The 23709-nt window shown below is 44.8% G+C and overlaps 1 protein-coding gene across 4 annotated transcripts in view; it reads left to right on the forward strand.

Annotated features, from left to right (window-relative positions):
• The window catches only part of DCC (DCC netrin 1 receptor), a 921347-nt gene that overhangs the window by 794153 nt on the left and 103485 nt on the right, over positions 1–23709 (forward strand). For all 4 annotated transcript variants that reach the window (XM_053408811.1, XM_053408815.1, XM_053408813.1 and 1 more), the window contains one exon: positions 18594–18689. In XM_053408811.1, coding sequence (XP_053264786.1) covers positions 18594–18689 — 96 coding nt within the window. The remainder of the gene's footprint in view (positions 1–18593; positions 18690–23709) is intronic.

Raw genomic sequence — 23709 nt, forward strand, 5'->3', positions numbered from 1 at the left:
GTTGGCTCCCTCGGCCAGTAAAGCGAGATGAGCGCCGCAACCCCCGAGTTGTTCATGACTGGACTTAAGTGTCAGGGGTCCTTTACCTTTACCTTTAGGTGGGTTTAAGAGTGCAACCTTAGTTTATGAACCTATTTGGATTGAACACCTAATCATGATTTGTGGATTGGCTTGCAGTGGTCTATTGCATCTCCACCTGGAGGAGTCGGGGGTTGAGTTTGCGATCCTTGGCATACAAAGCAGATTCTCCTCTTCTCCTGCAGGTTGTTGTTCTCGTTGATATTAATTTATATCCCAAATTATATGCCAATGTGGCATATAACAGATTTAGAACTATAAAATCCATGTGTGATTAAAATTCACAAGGGCAATTCCTTCTGAGCATCAAAAGACCCTTAACTTAAAGCAAGTCTGTTAAAAAGCATGGCAGTTAATAAAGCAAGTCAGTTAAAAAGCATGGGAGTTAAAACAGTTTTTAAAAAATAAAATAACAGATCAAAAATTCAAGTTCAGAGGACTGGTTGCCTAAAAAGGTCTCCGGGAGACAGTGAATGGAGATGCTCATATTTCACCAGGGAGGACATTCCACAACCCTGGTGGTGTCTTCAGTGGAAAAGCCTGCCACTGTGCCACCACAAGCCAATAATCATCAGGCGGCAGCCAAACTCATTGTGTTCCATTTGCAGTCAAGTTTTGCAGTCATGTTTTCCTTGATCTCCATCACATGATGACTGAATGCACGCCACAAAACTAAACACAAGCAGAACTATTTCGGGGTGGTTGGGAGAAAGCTAAGCATCCCTTTTCCTTCTTCCTGCTATCACCAATTCCGGGTCTTTTAATAAGGCATTCTTAATTTAGCTACCGCTGAACTGCATGACTGTAGCATGCCTCATTTCAAAAGTAAATCGTTTGGCTTATGATTGAATGCAGCAATCCATAGTTTGTTTGAACAGCTGTTCAGTACTCTCTGCTAAGCAGATGTTCAGCCTTCTTTCATATCAGTGGGGCTTCTGAGGGGAGGGAAAACACACACACTACCTGGTAGACTGCCTCCTAAAATCAATTAGCTGACATCACATACTAGATAGGGATATAGACAATGCAAAGGATATTATATAAGCATCTTAAAAAGCAGAGAAATCACCTTGCCAACAAAAGTCCGTATAGTTAAAGCTATGGTTTTCCCAGTAGTGATGTATGGAAGTGAGAGCTGGACCATAAAGAAGGCTGATCGCTGAAGAATTGATGCTTTTGAATGATGGTGCTGGAGGAGACTCTTGAGAATCCCATGGACTGCAAGAAGATCAAACCTATCCATTCTTAAGGAAATCAGCCCTGAGTGCTCACTGGAAGGGCAGATCCTGAAGCTGAGGCTCCAATACTTTGGCCACCTCATGAGAAGAGAAGAGAAGACTCCCTGGAAAAGACCCTGATGTTGGGAACGATTGAGGGCACAAGGAGAAGGGGACGACAGAGGACGAGATGGTTGGATAGTGTTCTTGAAGCTATCAGCATGAGTTTGACCAAACTGCGGGAGGCAGTGGAAGACAGGAGTGCCTGGCGTGCTCTGGTCCATGGGGTCACGAAGAGTCGGACATGACTAAATGACTAAACAACAAGAGCCACCATAGTTTGTTTAGGTTGCTTGCGAAAGAAGATAGTCTTCTGCTGCTGCCAGAAAAGTTACCAGCCTCAGTGCCCAGTATGTTTCCGAGCACAATTCAAAGTGTTGGTGCTGACCTTTAAAGCCCTAAACGGCCTCAGCACAGTATACCTGAAGGAGCATCTCCATTCCCGCCGTCCAGCTCGGATCTTCTGGTGGTTCCCTCATTGTGAGAAGTGAAGCTACAGGGAACCAGGCAGAGGGCCTTCTCAGTAGTGGTGCCCGCCCTGTGGAACACCCTCCCATCAGATGTTAAGGAAATAAACAACTATCTGACTTTTGGAAGATATCTGAACGCAGCCCTGTTTAGGGCAGTTTTTAATGTTTGATCTTTTATCATGTTTTTAGTATTCTGTTGGGAGCCGCCCAGAGTGGCTGGGGAAACCCAGCCAGATGGGTGGGGTATAAATGAATTATTATTATTGTTGTTGTTATTATTGTTGTTATTGTTGTTGTTGTTGTTGTTGTTGTTGTTGTTGTTGTTGTTGTTACCTCCCTGAAGGGGAGAGCTTTCCATTGTCAGGACACCACTACCAATAAGGCCCTGTCTCAAACTTCCCAAGTATCCCTATTTTCCAGGGACAGTCCTGGATTTACAGAAGGCATCCCAGTTTCTGATTTGATCCCAGAATGTCCCACTTTTCTTTAGGACATCCCTATTTTCATCAGAGAAATGTTGGAGGGGGAGGAGTTATGCGACCCCCGAGCCAAGGAGATAAGTAACTCTACAACCTTTAGAAGACACCTGAAGGCAGCCCTGTATAAGGAAGGTGTTTTTTTAATGTTGGAATCCACCTAGAGTAGCTGGGGCAATCCAGTCAGATGGACAGGGTGTAAATATTATTATTATTATTATTATTATTATTATTATTATTATTATTATTATTATGGCATAGGACATCCCCATTGTCAGTGGAGAAATGTTGGTGTGTATGCTATCTATTACCACCACCACCACTACTACTACTACTGCCAACAACAACAACTATTATTCCTACAACAACAATCAGAACAACCACAAAAAGCACCCACACACCACTGAGTAACACATGAAGGTAGCTTTTGCAAAAAGCTTGGGGGAGATGAGATTTCTCTCTGTGGTATCCATATATGTTTTATATTAGGTCTGATGTCCTCAAAGCACTTCAACTTGAGGGCAGTTCTGTTGACATCCAAAGCAGATTGTGGTCTTCCTCTTGACAGATGTGCTGATAACTAGTTTAAATTGTGCAGAAGCTTTTTTGATGAACTGTCAAGGTTCCCCAGCTAGGAGTATCACTCTTGCTGGCATTCAAATTCAGCCAAAACAGAAAAAGTGTGCTCTCTTTTGGACTTCACCTTCCTATTTAGGGTGTCATTCCATAATAATAATAATAATAATAATAATAATAATAATAATAGTAGTAGTAGTATTTATATCCCGCCCATCTGGCTGGGTTTCCCCAGCCACTCTGGGCAGCTCACAGCATATATCGAAACATACTAAGACATCAAACATTAAAAACTTCCCAATGCAGGGTGCCTTCAGATGTCTTCTAAAACTCAGACAGTACTTTATTTCCGTGAAATCTGAAGGGAGGGGGTGCCACAGGGTGGGTGCCACTACCAAGAAGGCTCTCTGCCTGGTTCCCTGTAACTTCGCTTCTCGCAGTAAGGGAACCGGCAGAAGGCCATCAGAAAAGGACCTCAGTGTCTGGGCTGAACAATGGGGGTGGAGATGCTCCTTCAGGTATACTGGGCCGAGGTCAGCACCAACACTTTGAATTATGCTCAGAAACACACTGGAGCAATTGAAGTACCCGTTCTCCCCCTCCTCTTCCCCACTTTTGGTACAGAAATCCCTGGGCTGACAGCTAGCTATATAAACCAAAGGGATTTTGATCTGTGGAGAGCCTAAGCTTCACGATTTCATGACAAAGTCCCTGTCTTGCTTCCCTGCAGGAAGACAAATAGAATTTGATCCTCACAGTCCTAAATTCATCAGAAGTCTGTGATACCCAGAGAGGGAGACCGATACACTTGAAAAAAAGGCAGAGAGAACCCCCATTGAATACAACAAAAGGCAGATAAGGAGCGATACTGATAAAACAGCCTGAGAACAGATCCGTTTCAATTGAGCATGCCAAATTGAATATCAAAGGCTCAGCGAATATACCTTTCTTTTAACTTTATATTTATTTGACCTGCGAGGGTCAAGTGCATTTTCAGTGCGTCAATTTTATTTTACATTTTCCAGCCTTGATGTAAAGAGCTATAACAAAAAGATGAAATGAATTTTTTGTAAAAAGCACTTTGACAGCCAATCAAAAACAGAGTAGGTTTCTCATTCACATCCCTAAAATGGCAGAAGCCGCCTCTCCAGTAACTCAGGTCCCCCTTGAAACTGGCATGGCTTTCCTCAGAGAATCCTGCAAAGTGTCCTTTGTTAAGGCTTCTAAGAGTTGTTAGGAAACCCTAACAACAATTTCAGTATCACAGTTTCATGTTCTTTCCCCCTTTTTTTCCTTTCCCTTAATTTCCTCACTGAAAACTTTCAATATAAAATAAAATAAAATGAACCCTCACACAGCTACAATTCTCGGAGCAGTTTAGCAATCAATCCCTCTTCCTTTGTAGCTCTGTGAGGCGGGTTGAGGCCTCCTTATGGCTCTCAGCACCCATAGCAAACTGCAGTTCCCATTGAGGAGATTTCACCCCTCCCATATCCAAGAATCTCCTGATGAGTCTGGTGATTTTCCAGAGAGGAGGGGGCGGTGTTCTGCTCTCTACTTAATCTGCTCCAGCACAACATCAAAGAGTCAGTCAGTGTGTCGGAGAGAGAGAGACTGAGTGTTAGAGAGAGATCGTGTGTATAGATAAGGTTGCTGCTAAGAGCAGCTGCAGACATTCAGTGCAGTTCAGCATTCATTTATGCTTAGACCTCATTTAGCTCTGTATATAGTTGTATTATAGTTGTAGATAGAATAAAGAAGATATTCTACAGAGCTGCTCTCCGAGTCGTTTATGCTCTGCTAGACTCTGCTATACTCTGCTGTGCAACGACTGTCTTCTTGTGGGAGTGAATTCGGTGCTCACAACTCTAGGCTGTGAGTCCACAGCACTTTGACCTGTTCCTGTGCAGAAGGTGGTCTCTGGAAGTGCTACCCAGCTTGTCTAGCCCAGTCGGGGCTGAAGTGGATGAGTCCAGTTGGTGACACTGGCTCAAGGGCAATGCTGACACCCATAATGGTGGAAGTTGTGAATGTTTAAAGGGATATGATATTGCTTTCAATGTGTACTGCAGATAGGGCTCCAGAGCAGGGCTTTCAGTGTGGCTTCCCTTATCTTTGCTCCCCATGAAGAAGTGAGAGATTTTGTGGAGGGTCAGGATCTGACAAGCTCTTCCATCTGGATTTTAAAACTGTCCCTGTCTTAAGCAGTGCTTCCCCCCCCTAAAAACATATTTAGGGGTACTTCATTTTGACTCAACACAATCTCTCTTCAAATGGGGAGAAATAAATACAGCAAATGGACAAAAGTACAAAGATTCACAAAATGTTTAGGGGTATGCGTACCCCCAGAAAAAAAGCACTGGTCTCAAGTATTCATTTTGTATTGTTTTCAACCCTATATTTACTTGTTGTTTTTCTGTATGGTTTTAAGAAGAACTGTATTCTGCTGTATGTTTATAAACTGCCTTGAGACGCATGTAAAAGGAGACCCACACTTTCATACATAAATCAATAAAATGAAGAATAACAGGCAAAAAGATTTAGAAAGCACAGAATGCTACCTTAAACTAGATAAGGCTACTTGTCCATTTAACCTAGTAATGTATAATCTGACTGACAGCAGCTTCCAATGGTCTCTGTGATAGTTTCCCCCATCAACTGCTACCTGAGGCTAGGAAATCACACTGGGACTTCCTGTGTGCAAAGAATTTGCTGTACACCTGCCCATATTGAAAAACTGATAGAAATGCATACCTTCACCAGTTCAAATGTGGACCATATGTTTCACATTCAGATGCACACTGTTGTATTGACCCAAATCTGCTTCCACATCTGGACATGAATTTAGGCCCTATTCACATGCACTTCCCCATCCAGCAGGAAAACTGTGTGCAGAAGATCTTTTGTTGTTCTCCTTGCCTTCTTTCTTCCTAAGCAAGAGAGCTTCTGTAATTGCCTAAGCTAGAAACAGCCATTTCAGCAGGCTGCCTCAGTGGGAGAGAGGGGAAGCAGGGCTCCTTCTATCAACCTGGCTGAAAGACCAGCTCCATGAACAGTCCTTTGCCCCTGAACTGTTTCAGTTGCTATTGGGCATCAGAAGAACTGTTTTCAATGCCTGAGTTTGCTTTCCCCCTCTTCCCTTCACATCCATTTTCTTTCTGTGTTGTGTTACCAACTTACAGAGAGTGGCTGTCTTGTTTTAACCTGTTGTACGTAAAGCCACTCTGGAAGGCTTTTTGGCTGAAGAGTTTTGTACCAATGCTCTAACCCAACACTGCAAAGGGCCATGGCACCCATATTGAAGACGTGCACACAAAAGAGCAGGAAACTGGCTTGGAATCTCTTCATATCTATGCTTACGTTTTGCTCATGCAACCCTCTAACATGTTTTGCTGTTCGTTTTTCATTTCTGGCAAAGCAACTGTGAAAACTCTGGCACAACTTGTGCATTAATGTTTGCACACAGGGCTACATGCTGAATGCACTTTATATCCCAAAGTCACAATGCCTCTCAGATCACGGTGGCTCATTTTTAATTAATTTCTCCATATGTTGTCTTCTTCTTCTTCTTCTTCTTCTTCTTCTTCTTCTTCTTCTTCTTCTTCTTCTTCTTCGCTTCACTACTTGCCTTCCAACTTGGCTAGTTTAACATTCTGTTTGTTGCATCGATTCCAAACCTTATATGCCACATGCAGACTACTTATTTTCCCCAAGCTTGGTTAAGCTTTACGCTCTTCAACGGATGCACTAAAGCTGCAATGCACCGTGGGAGTTGTAAAGGTTCATGTCTCCACAGGGGGTTTGACTTCCTTTTAAGTGTGTTCAGGCTCCAGCCTGCCTTTAAAAGGCCTTGGCATTTGGCTACGAGGCATTCGGGATGTCTCTCGTGTGAGAAATTGGAGAGCAGGTGTGAGGTAGGATGGGCTGACATCTTAAAAGCTACCGTAAAGATGGGATTTACTGTTAATCTCTTGAACTGCATTAATATAATGTGCCTGATGGTTTAGCGAAGCAGAGAGAATTTATAACGAGAGCCCGGCTCCCTAATTTTAAGGTCTTCCGTTGGAAGGCATCTGGGTCCATCAGCACACAAAAAGACCTCTGAAATCTATCATAGTATCAGAATGACATCTTCTTAATAGCATGTAGTTCAAGGAAGGGTTACCTCCCTCATGCCCTCGGCCTCACGAAATGTGTTTGCTGAAGAGCCATCAAGGCTGTTCGGGTGTCCAGGCATCTTGTTGATCTAATAACTCACCGGAGACTTGGCCTTTTGGAAAGTCTTTGAGCAGTGCAGTGCCGACATGAAGTGTTAATATCCACCTCACTGGAAAGCGACACCTGGGTCAACTTCCCTATTACTCATCAGTCCAAGAGCATGTCCCTCGCACGAAGTATAAATCATGCTGGGATTAAGTTTGGGAAACTGTTGGAGGGGAATAATAATAACAGGTTATGCCAGGGGGTCAGAGGCAAGTAGGACAAGGGTGGGGAGCTGGTTCCAGCTGGATGCAGGAGGTTGGGTACTTATCTCCCTCCCCCCCCACACAAGCACACCCATTGGCCAGGGTTGACAGGTGGGCAGGGTCACCACCTGTCATCACAACAGCGTCAGGTGACTCATTTTTGCCTGCACTTAAGATCTGTGGTCTAAACCACTGAGACTCTTGGGCATGAAAATTAGAAGGTTGGTGGTTCAAATCCCCACAACGGGGTGAGCTCCCGTTGCTCGGTACCAGCTCCTGCCAACATAGCAGTTCGATGGCACACCCAAAAGTGCAAGTAGGTAAATAGGTACCGCTCCGGCGGGAAGCTAAACAGCATTTCTGTGCACTGCTCTGGTTCACTAGAAGCGGCTTAGTCATGCTGGCCACCTGACCTGGAAAAACTGTCTGCAGACAAACGCCAGCTCCCTCGGCCTGTAAAGTGAGATGAGCGCTGCAACTCCAGAGTCGTACGTGACTGGACTTACCTGTCAGGGGTCCTTTAAAGGTAAAGGGACTCCTGACCATTAGGTCCAGTCATGGCCGACTCTGGGGTTGCGGTGTTCATCTTGCTTTATTGGCCGAGGGAGCCAGCATACAGCTTCCGGGTCATGTGGCCAGCATGACTAAGCCACTTCTGGCAAACCAGAGCAGCGCACGGAAATGCCGTTTACCTTCCCGCCGGAGCAGTACCTATTTATCTACTTGCACTTTGATGTGCTTATGAACTGCTAGGTTGGCAGGAGCAGGGACCGAGCAATGGGAGCTCACCCCGTCGCGGAGATTCAAACCGCCAACCTTCTGATCAGCAAGTCCTAGACTCCGTGGTTTAACCCACAGTACCACCCGCCTTTTTTTTAAAGATCATCTGAGTGCCACATCTCTCTGTGGTGCAGCTCCATCTTTATCTGCCCCCCACCTGACCACAGGACATCTGTTTTGGTGCAGGTGGCTTGGCTAAAAGGGCCTTTCAGATCACTTGGGTACTGAAGTGGGTATAGCCCAGACAGGGATTGGACATGTCTATAAGAACTAGACTTTAATTTTCCATGCTTTCTAAATTTGCCACAATTCTTAAAGGAGAACCATTTCAGTTTAAGAATACCATAGAATCTGTGCAATATGTCGACCAGCTGTACTTGGAAACCTGCCCAGGTTTCACACACACATACAAAATGCTATGCAAGTTGTTGGTTACAGTGAGTGTATACAAACAGAATGGCATCCATCTGGCTTTTGCAGAGGCCCTCAATGCAGAATGAGTGATGTGTCCGTGTGCATTTCTAATGCCATAAGGAAATAACTCCAACAACTCGGTTCCAAACTGGATTCAGTAAACTGGGCCATTATCTTTAAAAATGAGGAAAGATCTTGTCCCCTCCTCCAATTCAGTTCTGCCTTTGGATCCTGTCACAGCCTCAGTAGCATCATCTGCAGCACAATGGAGTCTGGGGGCCTCAGCCCATCTCCCACAAATGCTTTCAGCGCTGCCAAGCCACACTGCGCCTCCTTTTTCATTTCCCTCCCTCTGTCCTAGAAATGTAAGGACTCCGGGAAATATAGGGATCCTGAGAAGTGTATTTTCCCCCAGGCCATCCAAATAACCACTCTTCCTCTGGAAAATAAGCTACTGTTGCTAAGCATTAGGACAGGTGTGCACCCTTCAGGTATTTGGATAGTGTGTTAAATATGTGAAGGGACGAACATGCTAGATGTTCCCTGGTGGGCTTTGTTGACACCAACCACAAATTTCAGGGTGGCTGCCTGAAGCAGGGAGGTTCCCCACACATTGTAGGACCCTGCAATCTGGGGTAGATCCCTGCATATTTAACACTTAATTTGAGTGTCGGAAGACAGCTCCAGTTTCCATAACTTTGTTGCTAAGGAGTTGGGTTTCCTGTGAAATCTATATTTTCTGGGATACTCCATTTATTGGCAGCATTTTAATTTGGCAGGCAGATAACAATTTTGGTGCTCTTCTGGACAGCATCATATTCTGAACCGGGGAACTGCAGGTTTTGGGGTGCTGCAAGCCATCAACAGCAAAAGAGAAAGGTGTAGGGCACGGTCAATCATGGAAGATGGAGGGAGAGATGTGCGGGCTTGAACCTGTAGCAAGTCTTGAACTGCTGACCTGAGGAGTGTCAAGTGGAGATTTGGCTGGTTCTCCCCTGCGGGTAAAAGCCTCAGCGCCTAGGGCTTGCCGATCGAAAGGTTGGCGGTTCGAATCCCCGTGGCGGGGTGTGCTCCCGCTGCTCGGTCCCAGCGCCTGCCAACCTAGCAGTTTGAAAGCACCCCCAGGTGCAAGTAGATAAATAGGGACCGCTTACTGGTGGGAAGGTAAACGGCGTTTCCGTGTGCGGCTCTGGCTCGCCAGATGCAGCTTTGTCACGCTGGTCACGTGACCCGGAAGTGTCTGCGGACAGCGCTGGCCCCCGGCCTCTTAAGTGAGATGGGCGCACAACCCCAGAGTCTGTCAAGACTGGCCCGTACGGGCAGGGGTACCTTTACCTTTACCTTTACCCCTGCCCAGTTCTTGCTAAATAAGGGAAGCGCAGGGAGTCCAGCCAGCATCACGCCAGAGCAAGTTTGTGGGCACTCCCCAGACCTTAAAGGCTTCTGTGGACTAGCTCTCCCACACTCTACTCTCAGTTTTTCAAGCCAGAGGGATTAAAATGTGTCCAAGTCAAAGATGCATGCTAGGCGCAGGTACCAATTACTCAACAGGTTCCTAACTAAGATATGCACAATTTAGAGTAGGTTCCTGGGGGACATTAGGTGTGCTTAAGGAATTTGATCTTTGTGAATTCTGATGAAAACGGACCTGAACCTTGCCTCTTGGGCTAACGAACAGATGGGAACATAATTGTCTTTTGAATATTGCACCCTTCTGAATTTTGCAATGCAGTTCTCAGCTTTAGAAATGTACCAACATGTGAATGGGAGATTAAGGGGAAAGTACATTTTAAAATGCAAACATTAAGATAAAACGTATATCTTTTTTTTATAAACAGATGGTATTATTATTATTATTATTATTATTATTATTATTATTATCCATCCCTTTACCTTAAGGTCCCAGGATGAGCAACGACAACCCAAAATACAGCATTAAAAATCGTTTTTAAAACTTGCAATTAGGAAAAAAACTCACCCAAAATGGGATGGTGAGTCCTGAAAGGTTTTTTAAAGACCTCTTTAGAGGCTTTATTACAATCCAGTAGTATATACATTTTGTTTAATAAAAAAAAGGTGTATTTTGTAAGAAAACCATTTTTTAAAAAAGTTCAAAAATATATAAAGTGTCCTGTGGTTTGTTTGTTTGTTTGAATTTCAAATAAAAAACATGGTAGTGCAGAAACAAGATGGGATGGATTTATGAATGAACATGTGCAATATTCCCATGGCCCTAAAATAGACTCATCCTTCCATCTCTGGGTGCAATAGGCCCATGAAAATGAAGGGGCTTTGCTGGCTGTACTTAACTCTGCATCAGTCCTGGATTTATCTATTGTCTGTTTCTCCCGGCCTCGTAGGAAAGGTATTTGCCTCTGTATTGGCTTTTTCATTAATCCCAAACTATAATAGAACAAAAAAAGATGAGGTCAGATTTTAAAGAGGGGTTTAATTAACAGAGATTATGCCTTCCTGAGAGGCAGGATTATTTCAGAACTCTGTTCAGGCAGGGCGCCGTGCAAGATGGAGGAAGGAGGCATCGCAGAAGCGGAGTCTTGCTGTGGTTCAAGGCAGCAAGGGAAATTAACTGCTTTGGCGAACATGACCATGATAGGAGGTTAATGCTATGTTAATACTGCATTTAAAAGAGAAAAAAATAACGAGAACTGCTAATGTGATTAAAGGCAGCTAATAGGATTAAAAAGGTTCTTTAAAGGGGGATATGTTCTTAAGGTGGGCTCTGTGTCATTCTTGACTTATTGTGCACCTGCTCCAGGTGGCTGGTGGGGATGGGGGGCAGGACACTGCCCCCCAAAAAAACCATTCCTCAGTGCCAAACTTCCTAAACCCTGTTTGCAGAAGAGTTGGTATGATGAAATGGACCATTGTCAGCCTTGGACTTTGGATACCAGCATATGAACCATATGAGAGATCTTTTGTAGTCAAGAGAGGGTTTGACTACAAAACATGTCCTTTGGCTAGAGAAGATGCTTGAGTCCCTGCAGTAACCCGAAGTGAGTTCAGATACATGCAGGCAAATGTGTTTAGGGAAGATGGATTGGGGTTGAAGGATGAGCTCTTAGGTGGAAGGGAGATGATGGTGATAGAGACTAGTACTTAGGGGTCAGCAAACTTTTTCAGCAGAGGGCCGGTCCACTGTCCCTCAGACCTTGTGGGGGGGCCGGACTATATTTTTTGGGGGGGAAATGAATGAATTCCTGTGCCCCACCAATAGCCCAGAGATGTATTTTAAATAAAAGCACACATTCTACTTATGGAAAAACACCAGACAGGCCCCACAAATAACCCAGAGATGCATTTTAAATTAAAGGACACATTCTACTCATGTAAAAACATGCTGATTGCTGGACTGTCCGCAGGCTGGATTTAGAAGGCAATTGGGCCGGATCCGCCCCCCCCCCTCCGGACCTTAATTTGCCTACCCATGGCTTAGAACTTGTCCTTGAGAGCCAGTGTGGTGTAGTGGTTAAGAGCGGTAGTCTCGTAATCTGGTGAACCGGGTTCGCGTCTCCGCTCCTCCACATGCAGCTGCTGGGTGACCTTGGGCCAGTCACACTTCTCTGAAGTCTCTCAGCCCCACTCACCTCACAGAGTGTTTGTTGTGGGGGAGGAAGGGAAAGGAGAATGTTAGCCGCTTTGAGACTCCTTTGGGTAGTGATAAAGCGGGATATCAAATCCAAACTCTTCTTCTTCTTGAGTTTGCTTTTCCCTCCTCCCTCCTACTCTCCTTTCCTTTCATGCCATGTGCTTCAGATTATAAATTTGCATCTGTGAAATTTGTAAGCTACTCTGGGAGCCTTCCTGTTGAATTTTGTTTCAGCTTGGGACAAGAGTGCTTTAAATAAATTAATAAATAAAAAACTTGATGGAGTACACTGGCGGCGGACCCCTCTCCCTAATGACCTCCCAGCCTTTAAAGGTGTTTGTTGAAATTCCTCTTACAGAGGGACGGGAAGAGTTTTTGAGCGCAGCCATGTTGCTACAGAGACAGCAGGTCTGTGTTTGTGGCTGTTGAGGATTCAAAACAGCTAACCTCACCCACCCAGCTCTCCGCATGTTCATTTGTGGGAGGCAACCCTGTGCAAATTCATTCTGTGCAAATCACATCCTTAGTCGGAAAGTTAATAGTGGAAATTCTATGAATATATCTCTGCATCCATCTCTATGAATACCAAATCATTTCTGCTTGGCCAATAAGGCTGCAGTGAATGCCAATGGAATGAATAATGCTGCGAAAATGATCTGTTCGCCCTCAAGTGTTGTGAATGGATAACTGCTCTGGTAATTCATGAAGCCTTAAAAAAAAAAGTTTCACTTCTCCCCCCCCCCACTTTTTTTTTGGCAAGGAGCACGCCATCCATCTCATTAGTAACATTAACCAAATGTATCCGTGTAGAACATAAAAGTAATTACAAAATATGGGGGCAGGGAATCATTAAGCAGTATTGTAAAATAAGTAATATTGATTCATTTGGCATTTGAATAATAGGATTAATCATCCTGAGCATGTCTGGGATTATAAATTGGAATGAAATATGGAATTCGGAATCAAGGGTGTCAGTCTCGCAAGCTCATGAGCTCTCCAGATCCAGTCTAGCTAAGTACTGCAGCAAATGCCTGACTCTAAGCATCATGGACTAGGCATGATGTCAAGCGTGTTGGATCCTTGATCCAGTGGTTGCCTGCCATCAGTGACTCCTATATTGTACACTAGGGGAAAACTCAAATGCTGCAAAGGTGGATACACTGTGCCTTGAAAACTTAACCTTTCATTGCTGAGAACCCCCATCATTCTCTGCCCATCAGGTGGGGCGGGGGGAGGTCATATGTATCACTAATCATGCAACTACCATGAATTATATCTTGGCAAAGGGAGGCAAGAAGGTAATGCTGGGTTTTCCCAGTGCAGTCATAGACACAGAACAGCCTGGCCTCAGGGTCTGAAGTACAGTTGAGGAACCTCTGAAATTATTTATACCCCACCCATCTGGCTGGGTTTCCTCAGCCACTCTGAGCAGCTCCCAACAGAATATTAAAAATACAATAAAACATCAGTCATTAAAAACTTCCCTAAACAGGGCTGCCTTCAGATTTCTTCTAAAAGCCAGATAGTTGTTTATTTCCTTGACATCTGATGGGAGGGCGTTCCACAGGGCAGACACCACTACCAAGAAGGCCCTCTCCCTGTAACCTCACTTCTCGCAGTGAGGGAACCGCCAGAAGGCCCTCGGAGCTGGACCTCAGTGTCCAGGCTGCAAGAACTCCATGTGACATCAGGTATGGGACAGATAAAGCCATGGCTTTATAGGAAAAATTGGGAGCCTTAGAGCGTGCTCCCAATTTTCTTTTGCAACTACAGTTTGCATTGGGTGCTCCTTAACTGTTGGTGCCAGTTGTAAGCTGCCCTGATTTGCCCAGAGACTTGTTACCATGTTATGATGGCAGGTGATTGATAGGCAAACAGCTCCACCCACTTCTCAAATGTGGCCAATGGAGAGTTGACAATGGAGAGTTGACATCCGCTGCCCAACAGTGATTCCCCCCCCCCCGCGTCCTGAAGGCTCATGAGGCTGCCATGTTGCTGAAGCTAAGCTGGTCTGGGACATTGCTTTGCTGGGTGCCAGCTGGGAAGCTGGGAAGCTAGAGAGAGATTTGCTTGTATTTAAGTTAATTAAATAGTTTGCTTTGCCTCACAATACAGTATTAAGCAAGCTGAGGAGCCAGCTAGCTCAATGGGTATTACAGACATGTCCCGCTCAAGAATTTAAGAAATTTAGATGTATCATAGTCATAGATGATCTCCAAATAACACCATATTAAAAGTAGTAGTTCTGAGAAGCACATTACCAGGAGCCAAGGGGAAGCAGCAAGAGAAGGTGTGAGGAAGGTGAACAATTTGAATTTATTTATTATCCCTGTTCCCTTACTGTTAGCTGCCTGTCGCTAGCAGGCTTCCTCCTCTGTATGCTCATAAAAACTGGATCAGGGCCAATGCTAAAAATGATTCATCTACAAATATTTGGCAGCAATCCCTGGGTATTTTTGCTTTATAGGGTTGGATACATGATCTTCAGCTATTTTTTTGCTTCCCCGATGCCCCAGTATTTATATATACTTTCCCCTTCTGATCTGTGCTACAAAAATGAGTGGGTGAATGTTGCATCATTGACACCCACTATTTGCTTAAAATGGATACGGTATGTCTTGCTTTGTTTTCCTTGGTATTTTTTCTGAGTTTTTGGCCAGCAATACTATAGCCTTATCCAAACCAAAATTAAGCAATTTGACTAAATATGTCCCCCATTGTGAAGCTCCTTGCTTAACCTCCTCGTTGAAATTACGGGATGTACAGCAAATCCAGTGAGTTGAATGGGATTCCCAGGTAAATGTGCACAGCATCACAGCCATTAAAAAAGTCTATCTTTTATCAGGATTGTGCCCAAGTTATTTGTATTAAAGATCTCCATCAATGTTATTAAACTTCTAAAGCCAAATACAAAAATAAATAACAACGGGGGGGACGGACACCAACTGTCCAGTGAGTTAATTAAATAGGTATGCAGGAATCTGCTTCAGACTGAATCAGACCATTGGTCCATCTTGTGTAGTACTGTTTATGCTAACTAGTCATAGCTCTCCAAGGTTTTAGGCAGGGAACACTCCCTAGCCTTCTTGGAGATGCCAGGATTGAACCCAGGCCCTTCTGCATACTAAACAGAGCCACAACCTTTCCCTGCAGTTGAGCACCACAAAATATTCTTTGCTGGATGTGGATAGTTCTCATTTGATGATGATAGTGATTTTCATTAGTACAATACTTTGTAAATTATAATCATTTCTTCTGTCATGCTCCAGTGAAATATGCGGCGCCCGAGAGTTAAGTCAAGGGAATCCACATTATTTAGGCAGCTGAGCACTTGAGAAGATCTCAGTATTAGTAAGAAGGAAAGTAAAAAGTTGATATAGCTCCTCTCTTGAAGTAAGAATTAACGGGTCAAGAGACTTGATCACTCAGTAACCAGGCAGGTAGCAATTAACAATAATGTAAAGTTATATTGCTCCCGTAACATAGCATGTCTGTGATGTGAATTGAAATAAAGAAGACTCTCTTGTACTTGGTTTGTCAAGGTTGTAGCTACACTCATGTTAAAAGTACCGTATTTTTCGTTCTATAGGGCGCACCGGCCCATAGGACGCACCTCATTTTGGGGGGGGGAATGAATAAAAAAAAATTATTCCCCCCCCCAGCCGCGGCTGCTGCCCCAAGCCTTGCGAACACTCGCCCAAAGCACGGGGAGCCCTCTGGAGGGCTCCCCGTGCTTCGGGTGACAGGCTGCCGCCCCAAGCCTCGCGCGCCCGTCGGGACCTCCCGCCGGGCGCGCAAGGCTTGCAGACACTCGCCCGAAGCACGGAGAGCCCTCCGGAGGGCTCCCCGTGCTTCGGGTGACAAGCTGCCGCCCCAAGCCTCGCGCGCCCGTCGGGACCTCCCGCCGGGCGCGCAAGGCTTGCAGACACTCGCCCGAAGCACGGAGAGCCCTCTGGAGGGCTCCCCGTGCTTCGGGTGACAGGCTGCCGCCCCAAGCCTCGTGCGCCCGTCGGGACCTCCCGCCGGGCGCGCAAGGCTTGCAGACACTCGCCCGAAGCACGGAGAGCCCTCTGGAGGGCTCCCCGTGCTTCGGGTGACAGGCTGCCGCCCCAAGCCTCGCGCGCCCGTCGGGACCTCCCGCCGGGCGCGCAAGGCTTGCAGACACTCGCCGGGGCTGCAGGCTGCTGCCCGCAAGCCTTGTGAGCCCGCGGGAACTCCCGCCGGGCTTGCAAGGCTTGCGGATAGCTTCCTGAAGCCTGGAGAGCGAGAGGGGTCGGTGCGCACCGATGCCTCTCGCTCTCCAGGCTTCAGCGAAAGCCTGCATTCGCACCATAGGACGCACACACATTTCCCCTTCATTTTTGGAGGGGAAAAAGTGCGTCCTATGGTGCGAAAAATACGGTAGCAACATGTGTAAGCCGAGCTCTTACTGTTGAGAATTCTGATGGCTTTCCCCAAGAGATAAGCAGCACCAGTGCTGGAAGGAATTATCAAGTTCCTAGCCACTTCTCCCCTTCATTCCGCTTTCCTTATTTCTTCTTTACTGGCATTTGGAAGAAAGGGAGCAAGGATGATCAGCTGTTAACAGAGATATAAGAATGTAAGGATAGATCACTGATGGGGAAAAGCAACCTTCTGTTTCCATCTCCAATGATGGCTTCAGAATTCTCAACTGGAAATTCCTAGCTCATGTCTGAGAAATTCTCTCATGGTGAGTGTAACATGTAGCCAGGTTCTAAACAAACCCAGTCAGTTTATATTACACCAAGCTGAACCCAGGGCACCATGTGTAGCAGCCTTCCAGGAGTTGCCACCAGACTTGAACTTCCTTTTCTCCCTTTCAGCCCTAGGACTGGGAGGGAAACTCCAGAATTGTTATGCAGATACCAGGTCACATGACTAAATTTGTTTGGGTGCAAGCTGTGTTGTTGGCATCCATCTGTCTTGAGAGACAGTGGAGTGTGCCTCTGGGCGTGAAGTCAAACTGCTGTGTTAACAACACTGAAGTGACCTCCCTGGGGTGCAAGCCTGGGCAGTGTGTGTGGAAGTCCTGGGCTGCCCAGATAACAAGACCCCCCTCTCAACCTTGCTGATGTGGTCCAAAGGAAAGCAGAGTAATACATTTGGCGCCAGCTTGACTGCAGGAGTTGCTGGAAGGAGGCACACGAGGCAAAATCTAACCATTTTAGGGACTCTAGTCTGGATTTGTGTAGGCTTTACTCCTTAGCCGTTTCTTCTCCCGAAGATTTCACACAAGGCACTGGAGGTTTAGGATCAGAGTTATCCTTCTCCTAGATGGACTCCCTTCCTAAGTCGATGAGCCCCATGTGCCTCTCACTTCCCTCTACAGCACATGCAGAAACCATCTTCTTGACCGTTAGACCCACTCTTGGTCTTGTTTAGCAACTTGTACTTGTTTAGCAAATACAAAGAATGTTTCTTACCATCCATTTTTTATTCAGTATTTACAGAGAGAGGCTTTGGGACACAGCCTCCTGGATATTAGCGTTGTCCCGAGTGAATCACCACCTCACCCCGCCTCTCCCACTTCTTCATTCGTCATCCCTGTGGGTGCTGACAAGTGCCCTCTGCCTTTGAGCTCTTTGCTCTCCTACCTTCAAGGCGTGCCAGGTTCTAGGAGAGGGTCTGGAATGCTTTCCAAACACACTTTGTCCATAGCTGTCTCTCCCCTGGTGCTTCCTCCTCCTCCTCTCCCATTATTTCCCAACTTTCCCCCTCATCCCCCTCTGATCTGTGATCTCTCTCAAACCCCTGTTGTAATTCTGAGCTGTCTTCCTCTTCTCTGGAAGGGTCAGGCTGGGGAGGCGGTCTCCACCATTCCTCCTCTGCCCAGTCTCTGACATGTAGTCAAAAACTATTATATTTTTTTTAAAAAGTATAAGATTTTTAGAGCACTTTATATGTGCCTAATACATGTTTGAACTAAAGAGCACTAGGCCTGGTCTAAAGCAGTTAATTTTTCATCTTTTGGTCTTTCACTGAGGTCTAGTGCCAAGGGCCTTCTGGCGGTTCCCTCGCTATGAGAAGCCAAGTTACAGGGAACTAGGCAGAGGGCCTTCTCGGTGGTGGCATCCACCCTGTGGAACGCCCTCCCATCAGATGTCAAAGAGAAAAACAACTACCTAACCTTTAGAAGACATCTGAAGGCAACCCTGTTTAGGAAAACTTTTAATGTTTAATAGACTACTGTATTTTAATATTCTGCTGCAAGCCACCCAGAGTGGCTGGGGAAACCCAGCCAGATGGGCAGGGTATAAATAAAAAATTATTATTAATTATTTTTATTATTATTTCATGAGAGCTCTTGCCAAGGGTCCTGTCTGCATCCTGCAAGTCCCTTTGATTCTTCAGCTGTACATTAGATGGTTGCCAAAATCTGCTTTCAGACTGTTAATTCCAGCTGTGTTGTGTCTGTGCTTCTCCTACAGAACCAAGTTCCCACTACGTCATATCTTTGAAAGCCTTTAACAATGCTGGGGAGGGAGTCCCGCTTTATGAGAGCGCCACTACCAGATCTCTGACAGGTGAGTTGGAATGCTTGGCTGATATGTTTGCCCATTTCTATCGTGAACTCTCTCGTAGCAACACATGTGCTTAGGAAGCAGGGGATGTGTATGTAAGGTGAGTAGATGTGTTTTTAATTGGATTACCTGCACCGATGAGTGTAATGCACTAGGTTGGATGTGGTGATCTTTAAAAGTTGAGAGAGTGTGTCAGGACTGGCTCAGAAATGCATGAGCATTGCTTTGAGGTGCATGACTGCGCTGACCCCATAGCGCTGCATCTGAGATGGCATCGTGCAATATAAATGCAGCTGTGTTACATATCTGTGATGACTTATCCACACATGAAAACAGCTTTTAAGCTTCAGAGGGTTCCTTTTCATCAGAAAAAAAACAAGAATGCTGAAGGGAGGAGGTAACCTGTGGTCCTCCAGATATTGTTGGGCTGAAGCTCACATCATCCCTGGCCATTGGCCATGCTGACTGGGGCTGATGGAAGTTGGAGTCCCCTGCTGTCTGGAGGACCACAGGTTCCCCATTTTTGATTAAGGCCATTCTTGCATTGCATGCGAAACAGAGGAAGAAGCGAATGACTTGTTCCAAGGATGTTGCATGGGAGAATGGCATGGGGCAGAGCCTTGTGCTGGATCATTCACAGTACTGAATGCATGTTCATTCACACCTTCAGTTTGGTTCTTGAGCAATAAGCCATAAATGCCAGAATAGAATAGGTACCTGAAAGGGGGAAGGATGTTCTTCTCCTGTTCTTTGGATGCACAACCAATGATTCCCTACATCTATCATGTAGAACTGATGGGGGAACCCCGAATCACTGTGCATTGTGTGAGCTGTGTATCAATATGCATTGGAGATGGTCTACACAGCCTGCCTTCCATTCTTCAAGTCTAGTGAACTCTTATAATCCTTTTACAAGACTCCACACACCCATGTCTTAGATTATGTCTGGGGATGGAAGTGGAGATGGAGGAAAGAGTCACCACAGCCTGAAATCCCGTGTTTCACCCAGACCATCATCTTTCATAGTCCTACAGCCTCTAAGTAACTATAACCCTTGCAAGTTTCCAAGATGAACAGAGGAGCTGCATGGTGTGTCTGCCTTCTTTGCTCCAAATGGATTGCAAATATATCCCATCGCCATAACCATCTCCCCCCACATGATTCTCTTTTGCCTCTGAGGTCACAAGTGGGGAAACCATGTGTGCAACTGTTTATTAAGGTATTTTTGTGCCACCCTTCACCACAGGAGACTCATAGCAGTGTGCAAGCGAAATTAAATTCAACAAAACACAAATACAGTCATTACAACCAAGCCTCATAAAATACCTGCATAGCAAATACAGCAACAGTGTCTTATGTAAGAACTGGCTTGACCCATCACACCCCTCCCCTCTACCTCTAAAAGTCAGATGAAAGAGCTGTGTCTTCACCTGTGGCTGACACAAAGGCACTGTGGGGGCAAAGCACAGCTCGGGGGACGATGGATTTGATTTTCAGACCTCTGTTTTTTATCACTAAATTAGAGAATCCATGCAGTGCCCAGTTGCCCACTGCTCTTTGATAAGGACAAGTACTTATAATGGTGTAGAATGTGAGCTGAATAAATCAGTGAAGCTGTTAACACCTGTGGAAATAGTTGTATTTATTATTTACTATATATATTAGTTGCTTTCCTCACAAAAGGGACCCAAAACAACTTATAAAAATGGCTGAATTAGAAAGACACACAAGCCTCTTCTTTCTCTTGCACCAACCTAGCCCCACCAAGTTAGGACCTATATCCTAACTTGAGTCTGAAGCCTACAGGGGAGAAGCTCTATAGAGTGGAAATGCCGTTTACCTTCCCACCGGAGTGGTACCTATTTATCTACTTGCACTTTGATGTGCTTTCAAACTGCTAGGTTGGCAGGAGCAGGGACCGAGCAACAGGAGCTCACCCCGTCGCAGGGATTCGAACTGCCAACCTTCTGATTGGCAAGTCCTAGGCTCTGTGGTTTAGACCACAGTGCTACCCATGTCCCCTGCTTCCAGATTATCAAGTAACAATTGAAGGGAAAACTTGCAAAGTCATGGTTCCCGTACTTTGAACTCAGGGATTATATGAGCCCTGAAGAACAGTTACAATGCTGAGAGGCTCCTTAATTTTTTTGCCCCTATTGAAGGACCTCTTCCTCACATGTCTAGAAGGACCCCCCTCCATAAATGCAATTCACTTTCTGTGAATAGACGTTACTTCCATTTTATGGAGTAAAACATTAGGATTCAGGATATTGTATATTAACAAATTCTGTAATACTATTCTATTCTAATAATATATCATGAAAAATTTAAGATTAGAGAAAAGGGGTGTTAAGTTTTTGGCCAGCTTCATCTGTTACCATTACCTTTACATATGGATGGTAATTTCATCCAATGTGGTTCCTCTTTATAGATGTTATGGTGGTAGCATGGGGTTCCGTTCCACTGAAGCAAATGTGAATCAATCATTCTTCTTTCAGGGCATAAAAACCTGACCTTGCATGGATATTTTGGGATGGCAGTGGCAACCGACTCTGATCAAATTGACTCTGTGCGATGTCAACTGTTCCTTTGTCTAGATTTAAATTGAAGGACCAGTGACAGAGCAAAATGAAATGATTATACCTCTCAGAAATGATTACATTTGTGCTGCTGGCTATAAACTCCAGGCAGCCTTGTGACAATGTTCTCTAGTTGAGCAGTTTTACTTTTCAAAATGCCAGATCTGGGCATAATTTGAATATGTAAAGGCCACATTAGAAGAATTCTAACACTGTTGCCCCTCCAGAAATGGCTTTTTGTCATTCCCCCTATCATTTATAAGTTTTGCTAGGTTGAAAATAATCTGCCACAGCCAGCAAAAGTCAGAGACCCAGACAAGCGTCGGGCAGAGAGGTTGTACTTTGAGATGATATATTAGTACTAATTTAAGACACTGCCAGTTTTGCTCAGCTGTGAATAGCAGTCAGAAGCATCCACATCCTTTCTGAAGCATCATCTTCCTTCCACGCACATTTCCAGGCTGCTACTGAATGACACTAGAGTTGCAGTATTGGGTTCTAAGCCACAGAATCAGTGTGCAATAGAAGCTATCATTCAAGGGGATTTGAGAGCTCAGTGATGTCTGCTGAGATATAAGCCCCATAAAACTCAATGGAATTTACTCTCAAGAAAGTGTGTATTCGACAACAGCTCCAGTGAGCTAACGCAGTGCAGTGGCTAGGTGTACCGGGAGCCCCCAGTGATACTCAGCTCTGACACGAACTCTTAATACTGTAAGTAGTCTTAAGCGAACAACTCTTTCTTAGCCTCACCCCTCCATCACCTGAAAGATGCTGATAACCATGACCTGTTGTAAGCATTACTAAGACAATGTATGAGAAGTGCTTTGAACATTCCAACATGCCTTAAAAATCCTAAGAATTATATCATATTTTCCCCCACTGGAGCAACGTGTATAATTTGGTAGACAATTGTTGTCTTTCCTCGTGCAAAACCTATCTTGTTCAGAACTTTCCTAAAGCAGAGAAAAGTCAAGTCACTGAGAGCAAAGCAAGAAAGAACAGACTGAATAACAGAACACTAAGGTTGTTCATGAGGAATAGCTGGACCAAATTATAGCATGTTAGCTCCAAGTGGCAAACCATTCCTTGCACCCATGAGTTTTGTGAAGTATTCCCATTAAAAAAAAAAAAAAGTATTGGAAATCATAAAGAGAGAAAATCTATTATGTTTTCCAATCTTCACCCTTAAAAAACCCCCTCCCCTAATAATAAAGTTATCCATACTCTAATAACTTCAGTATGTGGTGGTTTTCCCTTGTAAATGCAACTTCTCCACTCCGGTGGTTGCAAAGGTCGCCTCTCCCTCTTCTGTGCATGCAGGTTTTGAAACTTTTCTGAATATATGTTTCTCAAAATGATCTAAGGTTAACTTTTTCTTTTAAAGGTTTTTTTGAAGTGCATGGTTCTATCAACAGTTGTGTGCCTAACCAGTGAATTGTTATTGTTATTGCTGTTGTTGTTAAAAATGTGGAATATAATCCCTACCAGAAAGTAGGGAACTGCAGGGCAGGGAGTTGAATTCAGCCCCCAGGCCTCAAGGTCTCTCTTGAGGCCACACCCAGTTCTCAAATAATGCCTCTTGTTTGCCTGAAGGATGGAGGTTTAAGTGTATAGAAACCTCTGGAATGTAGTCTTCTGTACAAAGGTAAGAATCACACCCATTGCTCTAAGCCACCATTGCCTCCATCCCCATCTATTTTAGTCTCTAGCCCCACCTAGCATTGGGTACGTGGCACTTGAAAGGATGTCCCTTCAGGAATGTGGACCTCAGGTGGTGTCTACTTTGTGAGGAACACAAAGAAGAAATGAAATAGCCTTATAGAGGCAATGTCTTCTTCCCCAAAAGGCCACTGAGATGAGCATCTTCTTAGTTCAATAAATCTGGACATGGGGCAGAGTGTTGTACATCACATCCTTGAAGTTACTTTCCCAGCCTCTTTTAGTAGCTTGTAAAAATCCTTATGAACCTTTGTAGGTTAGACTTTTATATACATACATATTTTAAGCTGCGTCAGCAGGATTCAGCATCAACATCAGGACTCATTTTTGCAACACTGAGAGTAGCAGCAAAAAATAGAAGCTCTCAGTATAAATAATGTCTTACACTCCCCAATTTTCCAATGGGCCAATTTTCCCTGTAACTGTGGCCCACTGAGAGACAGTGTGGTTAGATCAAATCTGGAAATCAAATCTCCATTCAAAAGCAAAAGCTCATTAGGTGATCTTGAACAATTACCTCTCTTGGTTTAACCTACTAAAGAGGGTTGATGGTCAGTGTAAATTGTCACAGAGTGACCATAGCCTACTTTTGCACATCTGACAACAAAAGAAACGGCTTCAAGGTCAAAAGATGTGTTTTCCAGACTGGCGGATCCCAAGCATAAATTAAGAAATAGACAGCCATGTGTGGATGAAAAAGAGGACTCACTTAAGGATTCAGG

The sequence above is a fragment of the Podarcis raffonei genome, chromosome 11 (assembly GCF_027172205.1).
Source record: "Podarcis raffonei isolate rPodRaf1 chromosome 11, rPodRaf1.pri, whole genome shotgun sequence".
NCBI lineage: Eukaryota > Metazoa > Chordata > Lepidosauria > Squamata > Lacertidae > Podarcis > Podarcis raffonei.